Below are 13,980 nucleotides of genomic sequence, written 5' to 3'. Positions count from 1 at the left end.
TGCTTACAGGGTGGAAAAGCATTGTGGGCAGTTTAAGCCCTGGGAAGGGTGACATCAAGATATTATGATGAAGAGTTTTTTCAAGGGACCTATTTATAACTGTTTTACAAATGATGGGCCAGAGGAGGTAGGCATCTTCTGGAGAATCTGTGGAACTGTGAAAGGTCCCCGATTACATAATGGAGAACTATCACATGTCTGCTGGATGCGCTAAAAACCAGAGTGTGCCCCTGGCAGATGTGTGGTGGCTGTGTGGTAAGGAGGGCGGATTGAGGCCTACTCTTCCCTATAATTGGGGAGGCCTCTGCGGTAGGGTAATGTTAGCCAGCCAGGTGGAAATATACTCTAGAAGACGACCATCTAGGTCCCGCAGATCTGTTGCAAATTACGAGACTGATCCCAATGTATATATAGATGAGATTGGCCAGCCGAGGAGCATTCCAGAGAAATATAAGGCGAGAAGTGAGATAGCTGCTGGTTTCGAATCAATTTTTATTTGGCCTACTCTTAACAAAAATGTGGAATGGATAAATTATTTGTACTATAATCAGCAGAGGTTTACCAACTATACTCAGGAGGCACTCGCATCTCTGGGGGAGCAGCTTCAGGCCACCAGTCTGATGACCTGGCAGAACAGGATGGCCCTGGATTGGCTCCTGGCAGAAAAAGGGGGAGTGTGTGTGCTGTTCGGGGATCAGTGCTGTACGTTTATTCCTAATAATACAGCCCCGGATGGTTCCTTTCCTGAGGCTATGAGAAAGTTTGCTCTGCTACTAATCTTGTGTTGTGTAGTTCCTCTTGTTCGCTCCCTAGTGGGGAGAGCACTGTCCCGGCAGGCAACTATAGCTGCAATGTCTAGAGTGGTGGGAGGACCGTTTGGAGCGGCATCCTTCTCCCCAGAAGAGTGGCAGCTGTTATAGCTGCAAATGGGGAACCAACTCCATATTGATGCCTATGGATTTAGGATGAGATGTCATAAAAGTTCCTGGAGGTGTAATGACCAGGTGTCCAAATATTTTTGCCCATATAGTGTATGCCAGTCTGTGTGTGTATAATAACTCGGCTCCTTTTTCAGGCTGAATGGTTGTAAACTCACAAAGAAATGCTGTGAGATGCTGTCTTCAGCTCTCAGATCAAACTCCTCACCCCTGAGAGAGCTGGACCTGAGTAACAATAACCTGAAGGATTCAGGAGTGAAACTGCTCTCTACTGGACTGGGGGATTCACACTGTAAACTGAAGATACTGAGGTCAGTATTACTGGGTATTCCACATTCTAAACTGGGGATACTGAGGTCAGTATTACTGGGTATTCCACACTGTAAACTGGAGATACTGAGGTCAGTATTACTGGGTATTCCACACTGTAAACTGGAGATACTGGGGTCAGCATTACTGGGTATTCCACATTGAAAACTGGACATATTGGGGTCAGTGTTATTGGGTATTAATTCCACACTGTAAACTGGAGATTACTGGGTACTCCACACCCTAAATACTTTACTAAGAACAGTGCTTTCTGACACTCCACATAATGGCCCAGCGATTAAGTCAGCTGATCCTGACTGCAAGCTGTCCAGTCATGGCCTGTTCCAATATTTTAATGCTATAAAGCACTTTACATCAAAGAAACACAAATCAAACTACCCTGTTTTAAAATAATTCACCAAATAATACATCCCTTTATTTTGGGTACCTACTGCATGGGCACCTTCCTGTGTCACATCAGCCGCCTGTCAGCTATGAGAGATGAATCTCTCCTGTAATCAGATCTCACTGTTCTGTACAGATCTGTGTGGACCACAGGCTTTAAAATATCTGTATGTTAAGGTCCCTCAAATATAATTCCTTGTGTTTGTGTTGCATCCATATATGTTCTTTCATTTTGCTTTTAACTTAGTAATTTGTTCAATTTAAATATAAACCAAGCCATATATCAGCCAGGCTGGAACGAGACCTAACACAGCCTTACAGGCCTGCATTAGCTGGTGGGGATCTTCACATCTCCTCCTTTTATTCATATTTACTAGTTAGTTTGGGGGCACCTGGCAGAAAGATGGCTGACAACATAGTATTTTGCATAAATTGTTAATAGTACAATGTATTGTGTCTTAAAATGTATTATTTTCCAGGATGAACAGCTGTAATCTCACAGAGAAATGTTGTGAGGCACTGGCTTCAGCTCTCAGATCAAACTCCTCACACCCGAGTGAGCTGGACCTGACTGACAATAACCTGCAGGATTCAGGAGTGAAGCTGCTCTCTGCTGGTCTGGGTGTTCCACACTGTAAACTGCAGATGCTGAGGTCAGTATTACTGGGTATTCCCCACTGTGGATTCTAGGACAGTGCTTTCTGACACTCCACAGAATGGCTCAGTGAGTAAATCAGCTGATCCTGACTGCAAGCTGTCCAGTCATGGCCTGTGCCAATATCTTAATACTATACAACACTTTATATCAAAGAATCACAGAATACCATTACCCTGTTTTAAAATAATTCACCCAATAATACGTCCTTTTATTTTGGGTACCTGCTGCATGGGCACCTTCCTGTGTCACATCAGCTGCCTGTCAGCTATGAGAGATGAATCTCTCCTGTAATCAGCTCTCACTGTACTGTACAGATCTGTGTGGATCACAGTATGAAAATGTTCGTGTGCTAAGGTTTGTCAAACAGACTTACTCTAAATTGTGTTGCATCCATATATTTTGTTCTATTTTACTTTTAACGTTCAGTTTTAACATAAAATACGCCATGCATCACCCAGTCTGTAAGGAGGCCTAACACAGCCTGACAGGCCTGCATTGGCTGCTGGGGATGTTCACATCTCCTCCTTTCATTCAGATTTACTAGTCACTTTGGGGACAGCTGGCAGAAGGATGGCTGTCAACTGTAATGGAAGCTATTTCATTGGTCTGACTGTGTTATGGGAGAATTGACATATAATTTTCACATATTATTTTAACATACATTGTTAATAGTACATATGACTATTAACAATCTGCAGGCTGTGTATGTGGTTGTGTCTTAAAATGTTTTCATTTCCAGGCTGAAAAGCTGTAATCTCACAGAGAAATGCTGTGAATCATTGGCTTCAGCTCTCAGATCAAACTCCTCACCCCTGAGAGAGCTGGACCTGAGTGACAATAACCTGAAGGATTCAGGAGTGAAGCTGCTCTCTGCTGCACTGGGGGATTCACACTGTAAACTGGAGATACTGAGGTCAGTCTTCCTGGGTATTCCACACTGTAAACTGGAGATACTGAGGTCAGTATTACTGGGTATTCCACACTGTAAACTGGAGATACTGAGGTCAGTATTACTGGGTATTCCACGCTGTAAATTGGAGATAATGAGGTCAGTATTACTGGATATTCCACACTGTAAACTGGAGATACCGAGGTCAGTATTACTGGGTATTCCACACCGTAACCTGGAGATACTGAGGTCAGTCCTATTTTACAGTTCAAATACTGATGTCAAATACCTTATGTGATGGCTGCAAGGCAAATCACATAAGCGAACCACTGCAGTCACATCATTTCATTCCCAATAAGCAAGTATTAATTTCAGCTTTTTTTTCTCTCCAGAAAATAGAATAATATGCTCTGGTGCCATATATGGACCACAGTTTCACAGTTTCATAGCAGAGGAAGCTATATCACATTTCCTCAGTTGGAATTACACCAAATAAAATACTCCTTTATTTTGGGTACCTGCTGCATGGGCACCTTCCTGTGTCACATCAGCGGCTGTCAGCTGTAATCAGCTCTCACTGTACTGGGCCACAGTGTTTAAAATGTCTGTATGTTAAGGTCCCTCAAACAGATTTCCTGTACGTTGTGTTGCATCCATATATTTTGTTATATTTTACTTTTAATTTGTTCAATTTAAATATTAACCAAGCCATACATCAGCCACGCTGGTGCAAGAACTAACACAGCCTGACAGGCCTGCATTAGCTGCTGGGGATGTTTACATCTCCTCCTTTCATTCAGAGTTACTAGTCAGTTGGGGGGGGGCATGCTGGTGCAGTGGTTAGCACTGTTGCCTCACACCTCTGGGACCCGGGTTCAAGTCTCCGCCTGGGTCACATGTGTGTGGAGTTTGCATGTTCTCCCCATGTCGTCGTGGGGTTTTTTCCAGGTACTCCGGTTTCCCCCCACAGAAGGGAAAGAAGGGAAACTATTTCAAGAAAATTACTTGATAAGCTGTAGGTCAGACTCCAGATATAATAGGGGTGTGTAAACTTTTGACATCCACTATAGACATATTCACTTGCTGCCAGTGTTTTCACAGCCAGAACATAGCAGACTCTGTACTCCCCTCTCCTTGAGGGGATCATCAGTGACTTTCCTAAGTAGTCAGATAGAGGTGTTCCCAGTTATGTTCTGATCATGGTTCTGGATGTGAAGGTTAATCTCTCCCTGTGTTGGGTAAGAAGGCAGGAGACACAGGGTTGCAGTGAAAACTCTCAAAGGGCCAGTGTTTATTTTAGGGGTAAATCAAAACCAGGGTGATTGTTAATATGCTTTTTATGTGCTGTACAACAAATTCACTGCTTTACAAAAATCTCTTGTCATCGCTGTGATGGCTCACTTTAATGTAATATACAGTGCACCAGTGGAAAAAGAAGTTTTATAAATGTTTCATTTTCATAAGGGTGGGCCGGAGTGAACTCACAGAGAAATGCTGTGAGGCACTGGCTTCAGCTCTCAGATCAAACCCCTCACCCCTGAGAGAGCTGGACCTGAGTGACAATGACCTGCAGGACTCAGGAGTGAAGCTGCTCTCTGCTGGACTGGAGGATTCACACTGTAAACTAAAGATACTGAGGTCAGTATTACTGGGTATTCAAGACTGTAAACTGTAATTATTGAAAGGAGTCACAGTTTATGAAAGTAGTCACATTTACTTAAAATTAATACTTGTATTGGTGAGGTGATCTTATTTATCAGAGTGTTTTTGTCTGTCTCTCTGCAGGCTGTCAGGCTGTAGAGTCACAGAAGAAGGCTGTTCTTCCCTGGCTTCAGCTCTGAGGTCAAACCCCTCACACCTGAGAGAGCTGGACCTGAGCTACAATCACCCAGGAGACTTAGGAGTGAAGCTGCTCTCTGCTGTACTGGAGGATCCCAGCTGTAAACTGGAGAAGCTGCAGTGAGTACAGAGTGTGTGTCTGACACGCTACAGATACTTATGCATGTATGTGAAGAAGAGGCACCAATAAATAAATGGATACAGCAGTAGTACTATGTCATTCTGCTTCTCCTGTAGTGTGGATCACGGTGGAGAGTGCAGGACCAGACCAGGCTTACAGAAATGTAAGTGTCTTTGCATGTTTTTATTAATAATACCATTAATACTATGTTATGGCTGTATTCATACAGTCATTGTGCTGAGTGTGTGTTTTGCACTGTATGCAGATACATTTCCATGTTTGTGTTTTGGTGAGTTTCTATATATATATTATTTTAGATAAGATTCAAAACAGACATCACCAAAATACCATTCTTATTACTTTATGACTGCATTCCCATAATTGTTGTAAATATGTTTGTGGTGAGTACATGTGGTGATGAGGTTATTTTGCAATTTGCATCTGTATAAGCCGTTAGTTTAGCACGTGCAGCGTTTTTGCGGCTCTTCCCGCTGGCAGCCGACATTTTCTGAGGTATTTCACATACAGGCAGGTCGCACATTACGGATGAGATCCGTTCCCGATGTCTGTCTTTAGATTGAGCTTGTAGGTAAATTGGAAAAATAAATGTGGCACATTAAATGATAATGAGTAATAATTATTATTATGCAATAAAAATAAAAGTAAATATGGTACTGTACTGTACCTCGAGCTGACGAACCGCGTCACAAAGTAGCACGTGTTTTCGTTATTATGTACCTGAAAACACAGGCATTTAACCCGAATTATTACCCGAATTTTTGTATTTAACCCGAATTTTTACAATAACAAGCTTTATGGCAGTCCGTTCATGAGTACAAGCTATTCGTAAGTCGGACATTCTTAACTCAGGGACTGTCTGTACCTGAATTCCTGATTTGTTAGGGGAAGCTGTGCTGTTTTTGTATTGTACAGAAGAATAAAATACAGGCTACCTGATGGGATTAATAATTCTTCCTCCTGCCTACAGACTCCTGCCAGCTGACGCTGGACCCCAACACAGCAAACAGACGCCTGTCTCTGTCGGGGGGGAACAGGAAGATGACATGGGGGGCAAAGGAGCCATATCCTGATCATCCAGAGAGATTTGACTGGTGGGACCAAGTTCTGTGCAGAGAGAGTCTGACTGGTCGCTGTTACTGGGAGGCTGAGTGGGATGGATATGGAGCCTGGATAGCAGTGACTTATAAAGGGATCGGGAGGAAAGGACTGTGTGATGACTGTTTGCTTGGATGCAATGACAAGTCATGGAGTCTGTACTGTGATACTGTCAGTTACTCTGTCTGGCACAATAATAAACACACTGTCATACCCATACAGCCCTCAGGCTCCCGCAGAGTAGGAGTGTATCTGGACTGGGAGGCTGGTGCTCTGTCCTTCTACAGAGTCTCCTCTGATGGACTGACCCCCCTGCACAGATTCACCTCCTCATTCACTGAGTCCCTCTATCCAGTGTTTGGGGCTTATTATACAGACTGCACAGTGTCGCTGACGCTGGGATAGCTCACTGCATAAAGAGTTTTTACTCTTTTTTTTACATAATTTTTACTGTTCCACTGTGTGCTATGTTACTGCTTCTCCACTGTAAATCCCTGATTTTTAACCTGTATAAACCTTTTTACTCTGAAATGTATGTTTGACAGAAATAAATGACGGGGTTCAGGGAGCTGAACAAACATGCAAAATAACAGTGTTTCACTCGGACTAAAATGTAATGTACCTTATATATATTTGTCTGTATATTATATTTACTAACTGTATAATGACAATAAAGTCTTTCTGTTCTATCCTATTAATGCCCTGCTTAACCAGTGCCTGAGTATCATAATTAAACGGCATTCTGGTGAATTACATTAAAATCACTTTACTTCTTTCAACTGAACACAGCTAATTACATTAACTCACCATACATAGCAGGAGACATTGCTGTGAAAGCAAAAAAAAAAAACTATAGAGTTGGAAATATACGAAAAAAATCACATTAGTAGTGAACATTACATTCAATGACTAAAATACAACAAGCAGGAATAAAACTATCCCAGCTAATCCAGTGAACTTTCATACCTGAAAACCGACAAGCTAACTAGCAAATGGCTATGATCTTTCTCACCCGTACTAAAACACGGGGAAAGGATAATTGAATGCAATCTACCATAAACAAATGTGTAAATGAATGCCAAAAATGAGTGATTAAATTTTAAAAGTGAACTAAGGTTTAACTTGAGAGAGTAAAACTCTGTGCATGCGACCTACAGTGACTGATGGTTTCCCACCGGATGCAAGATGTGAGGCACCACATTCCCTCAATTACCATCCCCACCGCAACATGGCAGTAAGGGGAAATACGTACCATCATGCCAGCATACGCCAGCTTGTCGGTCTGGTAATCCAGTGTCTGGTATTTTTCCATTTTCTTCTGCTGACTTTCCATCTTGTAGACCTGCAGGCTGGTCTCACACTTCTCCAACAGTTCCTCGAACTGGGCAGGGCAGAACTGAGAGAGACAGCATGGAGATGACACTACATACAAGTGCTTGTCCTCTGATCCAACCTTCAAATTTCTTGATGAGATAAAATCCAAGTTAAAAATAGCTTGTTGAGATGGCCGCATTGACCATAATGAGTATAACTATCTGTTCCAGAAACATCTGGTCATACCAGTTATTTATACTCTGCCTAAATTCACAAAAGTTTGGTTAATCCACCTGGCCGTCATATTATATCTGGCAATGAGTGCATGACTGAGTCACTGTCCCAGTTTCTTGATTATCATATCAAAGATTTATCACCTGCCCTTTTTTATTCAAAGTCACGTCTGATCTTTCACAAAAATTGGATGAATTCAGCGAGGTGAATTCTGTGGAGGTTTTATGTACAATAGATGTTACTAGTCTTCATACAAATATTCCTCATCAAGCTGGTTTAAATGGACTGCATTATAATTTACAAAAATCTAATGTGCCACATTCAGCCTTTTTACTTTCTTTTATTCCAGGTGTCCTTACCAAAAATATTTGATGTTCCAGGTCGACTTTCTGCAAATTCAGGGTACAGTGATGTGTTCACCTACACAGCAAATGTACCAGTGTTAAATTAACACTACATGGTGTTTATATGGGTCCACGCCATTGAATGTTACCTTTAACACTTTACAGTGTGCAGTGAGTGTTGTTTTTACAGTGTTAATCTTTATTAAGTCCAAACAATAATATGCAAGTATAAAAAACCATGGCAGTATGCAGCTGTCATACTGATCAAGAAGGAGATGGATTCCAAGTCCCAAAAATGAACGTGTTTTGGTGTGAAATGTACAAATAAACCTCAGGACAACAGCAAAAGACTTTGTGAAGGTGCTAGCTGACACTGGTAAGATAGCATCATTATCCACAGTAAAATGAGTCCTGCAATAACATGACCTGAAAGGCCACTCGGTAAGAAGGAAGCCATTGCTTCAAAACCACCATAAAAAGTCAGACTACAGTTTGCAACTGCACATCAGGACACAGATATTAATTTTTTGAGATATGTCCTGTGGTCTCATGAAACTGAAAATTGAACTGTTTGGCCATAATGGTATATTTGGAGGAAAAAATGGTGAAACTTGCAAGCCTCATAAAACCATCCCAACTATGAAGTATGGAGGTGGCAGCATCATGTTGCTATGCTGTAGGAGGGACTGGTGCACTTCACAAGATATATGGATCATGCCGGCCCCCTTGTTCATTACATCATCGTGGTGGATCTCATTACAGTCAAGGTCCCACCCAGGACCCAGCAGGGGCCAGCCAAGGACCAGCCAAGGACCAGCCAAGGCCCCATCATGGGAACAGGAGAAAATTCAAGTGGCTACATCTGTATATGTTTGTTTTTTCATATTGATAATACAGAGACTGAAGCTGATTTGAAGTGAGATTTAGTGGGTTTCAATATTATATCCTTCAAAGGTTGAACAACTGTAAACTGACAGTGAGATGCTGTGAAGCGCTGGCCTCATCTGTCACCTCAGGCTCCCCCCAGTTGAGAGAACTGCACCTGAGTGACAATAAAATTCATGATTCTGGAGTAGAACTGCCTTCTGATGGACTGAAAAATCCACACTGTAAAGTAATAACATTAAGCTCACTCTGTGTGACATTAAGATTTAACTGTTTTTTCAAGCCATGATTTGATTTACATAAAATCTTTGTTCAAGAAATTTGGACAAACTTATAACCCAGCAGTGCTAACCACTGTGCCACCATGCCACCCATTTTTTTTAACACACACACACACACACACACACACTCACACATGTAGGGTATACCTATCCTTATGGGGCCCGGTCATTCACTTCTATGGGAAAAATGCTAATGCTAACTATGACAACCTTAACCCCCACCCTGCCCTAACCATAACAATAAGTAACCAAGCAAAATACAAGAGTTTTTACATTTTAAGTTTCATAGCAGTCACTGATTTTTATAAAATAGAGTTTTCCCTTATGGGGACCGGTTTCCTGGTCCCCATAGGGGGAAAAAAACGGATATTTATCACGCTATGGGGACATTGTGTCCCCATAAGGATAGATATACCGCTCACACACACACACACACACACACACACACACACACACACACACACACACAGTCTGCTGTACTAAACATTACTTTGTAATATTGTTTCCCAATTCACTGGCAAATCAGTTGCAAATGCCACAGTGTCGGGGATGGGACCTGAGACCATAAAACTAGGCAATATTTAATATATAAGCACAGTACCGTATTTTTTAGAGACTAAAATCTTGGTGTAATTACACTTTAATTTCATTTCTCTTGCATAACAGGTTGCATCATTGCAAACTCACAGAGAAATGCTGTGAGGCACTGGCTTCAATTCTCAGATCAAACTCCTCACCCCTGAGAGAGCTGGACCTGAATGATAATGACCTGCAGGATTCAGGAGTGAAGCTGCTCTCTGCTGGACTGAAGAATCATCTTCCATGTAAACTGGTGACATTGAGGTCAGTATTACTGGGCAATTCAATCCAGCTTATTTTTTATAGCGCCTTCCATAACAGAGTCGCCTCAAGGTGCTTTACATAGGTGTGTTGTGACGTGTCACAACACCATTAAGACAGAATAATACAAAACAGGGAAAGGGGAAGACAAAGGAATGAAAAAGAAAGCCAGATGACAATGGAGGAGAGGAACCAAAAATTATCAAGTAGGGAGAAAAAAAATATCTGGGGGTCCAAGGTCAACTGACTGGCCACCCCCTGGGCATGCTAACATTATACTGTAAAAAAATATTACCTCCATCCAGTTCAAAATTCTTAAGTAATTGGTAGCACTTTTGAGTTTGCCCAACATTTTAATGACTAATTTTAGTATTACATCTAAATTAGAAGGAACTGCTGTACTTTTGGATTCACAAATAAATTCCAATTGACCTGAGTAAAATCAGTTAATACAGCCAACTCCAGCTGATGTACAGTATACAGCTTTAATTACATAGTTATGCTAACACCGTGTGTAATTGTCAGACATAAAACTATGTTGAAAAGACAACTAAACTGAGCAAACGATTAACTTCTTATTCATCCAATTAGCCTATTTATTTTGGATGAACTCAAAAGAAATAATATAGTTACATTAATATAGTTATAATATAGTTATACTTTTTGTACAAAAATCATACCATTCTGGTTTTCCTTGTAAAGTGGTTACTTGTTAAAACATTGTACTTTCATTAATAGTTCTAAAATATAGAATAACTCAAATATTTATAAATTGGCAAAGTGTCATATCACTGAAAAAAGAAAATTTGACTCACTTTTTGGCATTACATAAATATATCAATATGATGTAAATATATTTGTTCACAGCAAAGGCATTGATTAAATTAACACTGCATGGTGTTTGTATTGGTCCACACCTCAATTAAGGACATTAAGTTCAAGACCGTCATGTGAAAGACTGTGACCAATATGGGCTTTACAGCCTTTGAAGGTTTTGTAATAAGTTGTGGCATCTTTCGGCTTACCTTTCATTGTTTTTGAGGGTTTATGGGCTGTCTTTCTGTATACTGAACCACCTATGTGTTTCGAACTTGTATTTTGCTTTTGGTGTTATGTTGATTTCAAGTCAATGAAAGTCTTGCAAGCTTATAATGCAGGTCTTCAGAGTGGCATATGATGATAATAATATGTATCGTATGTGGCATATGTATACTCACCATAGATGCTCGGTGCTAGTTGCAAAAATAAAAGTTTGGGGATTCTCTCCTTTAGAATCTATGCTCTGGCTCAGCGCTGCTGTTTTCACTGCGGCAGCTAGGGCACGTCGCTCGCTACGGCCCAGCTTCTACGCCAGTGGACTACATACCCCAGCAGCAGTTAAACTGAGGTGGGGCAGCAAGGAGGGGAACCTGCCGCCCACCTCTGTGTTTTCTTTCCCATATGTTGGGCTAAGTGCGCGTTTTGGACAGAATGGGTTATACGTTTACTGTACACTGAATGGTGTGTCGTGCCGTGCATTGGTGGATACTGGGTCCACAATTTCGTTAATCTGTGAAGGATTACTGTCTGACGCGGACTCTGTGAGCGCCTCAGACCAAGGGACTTCCGAGTGGAGGATTACTACGGTCACGGGACAGAAGGTAGCCATGTCAGGCAGGAAAGCGGTGCGCATAATCATACACACTATTGCGCTTGAACACCCGTTTCTCATGGGAGAAGCGTTCCAGAGCACCATTGCAGGATTATCGGGTGGGGGCTCCGATGGAGTGGGTCGCTGTGGACATGTTAGGGCCGTTTGCCGTGATGGACAAGGGGAACTGTTATGTGTTGGTGGCCATGGATTATTTTACCGAGTGGCCAGAGGCATATGCGGTGCCTGATCAGAGCGCGGTGACTATGGCTACCCTTCTGTTGGACGAGATGTTTTCCTGTTTCGGAGTCCCGGAGGAATTGCACAGTGACCTGGGCCGAGACTGTGAAGCGGAAGTGTTTGGAGAGGTCTGTGCCCGTTTGAGGGTGCGGAAGAACCACACCACCCCTCTGCACCCGCAGAGTGACGGCCTGGTGGAGCACAACCGGACCCTTGCCACGCAGCTCACCATGTTGACCAGCCAACACCAGAGGGACTGGGATCGCCACCTGCCGCTGGTGCTGTGGTCGTACCGTACCGCGGTCCAGGAATCAACACGATCTACCCCGGCGGCACTGATGTTCGGGAGAGAGCTGAGGACGCCTGTGGACTTGGTGTTCAGTTCCCCGCCTGAGCCAGAGGTGCCTGGTAAGCCGGGTTTGGAGTACCTATATCACCTGCGTGAGAGGCTGCGGGTGGTGTATAGGCTCACCCGCCAGGCGCTGGCAGAGGCTGGTTCCAAACAGCGGTGGGCGTATGATGTGCGTGCCCAGGGCAGGGACTTTGGGGTTGGGGAGATGGTTTGGGTGTACAGTCCTGTGAGAAAGAGGGGGCTGTCTCCTAAGCTCATGTCCCACTGGGAAGGACCCTGCACTGTCTTGGAAAAACTTTCATAGGTGACTTATCTGGTGCGGCTGAGCAGAAGGGCGAGGTTGGTGGTTCTACACCGGGACCGTCTTGTGCCTTACCGGTCTATGGATGTGATTCAGGTGGGGGTGCGGGGTGTGGACGAGCCCCAGCCCCAGCCTCCTGTTTGTTCTCCTGCTGTTGCTGTTGCCACGGAGGTAGTAACGTCGGCCTCGGCACCTCACAGGCTTTGTGTTGGGTTAAGTGTCTGGGGACATCCACAGCTGAGGTGGGGGCAGTGTAACGGAGTTGAGACGGGGGGTGACTTCCAGTATGCACTGCCCCTGCCGAGTTTTGTTCGGGTTGTTTTGGGTCTGTTTTAGGGGTTAAATGAGTTATCGTTAAAGTTGTTGTGTTTCGTGCTATGGGGAATGTGTAGGAGATAATTTCAGTTAGTTTCATTTAAGGTGTGACGGTTACCGTCGGTGAAATGCTGTGTTGTTTGTATGCCTTGGGGCAAGTTTTAAGCCAATGGGGGAAGTGGGTGTTGGGCATAAAATTGTTCCAATTTACATGCTCGGTACTAGTTACAAAAATAAAAGCTTGGGGATTCTCTCCTTTAGATCCTTTGCTCCAGTGTTGTCATTATTCTTGCATTGACGTATAAAACAAGCAAAACCGTCGCAGTGTGGAGGATAGGGACAGGTTCGGCAACACAGAAAAGCAAAAATGAAACAGTAAACTCAAGTATGCAAATCACGTGCTAAATTTAAGAAATCCTCTCTGGTCTTGAATAACATTTACTTTGTTGCATGTATCAAATAAAATTTTAATTAATCAAATTAAACCTAAATTTTTAAAGTCTGGAATTTTACGTTACATAAACATATTGTTATTTGTAATTAAATGTATTTATTTATATTAATCTACCTACTTAAACAAACAAAAAAATATTGATGATGTAATTAATTTTATTAAGACAAGTGGCTACACAAAATTCATTTATCTAAGAATCGGTACAAATTCTAAGTTCATAGTTCAATTATATGTTATATGAACTAATTCATTTCAATAAAATTTGAATTAAACTCAACTTGTAGCATCACCTTTGTTGATGTAAGGCCAACTGATTCCCAGTCCTGGCCTTGTGGCCATGGGTGATGAGTAATATGTGCAGAAAGGTGTTAGGAGAGCTGTAATGCCCTTAGCTTGGCAGGTCCTCTTGGTGACATCTGCTCCTGTGTCCTGGTCAATGGTTGGTTGAGAGGCTTTGGCTTCCTGAGGGGTAACCTATGTGGGGATTGGTGGATCACTAAGGTTTACTTATTGGG

General features: G+C 42.6%; 1 protein-coding gene across 1 annotated transcript in view; it reads left to right on the top strand.

Moving 5' to 3' along the window:
• LOC125721930 (protein NLRC5-like) overlaps positions 1-13,980 on the top strand; it is a gene marked incomplete at its 3' end in the record, with an annotated part of 510,329 nt that overhangs the window by 62,113 nt on the left and 434,236 nt on the right. The window contains exon 13 of the mRNA XM_048998139.1: positions 4,985-5,158. Coding sequence (XP_048854096.1) covers positions 4,985-5,158 — 174 coding nt within the window. The remainder of the gene's footprint in view (positions 1-4,984; positions 5,159-13,980) is intronic.

The sequence above is a fragment of the Brienomyrus brachyistius genome, unplaced genomic scaffold (genome assembly GCF_023856365.1).
Source record: "Brienomyrus brachyistius isolate T26 unplaced genomic scaffold, BBRACH_0.4 scaffold36, whole genome shotgun sequence".
Taxonomy (NCBI): Eukaryota; Metazoa; Chordata; class Actinopteri; order Osteoglossiformes; family Mormyridae; genus Brienomyrus; species Brienomyrus brachyistius.
The sequence above is the reverse complement of the archived record's forward strand: the minus strand, read 5'-3'. Positions and strand labels throughout refer to the sequence as shown.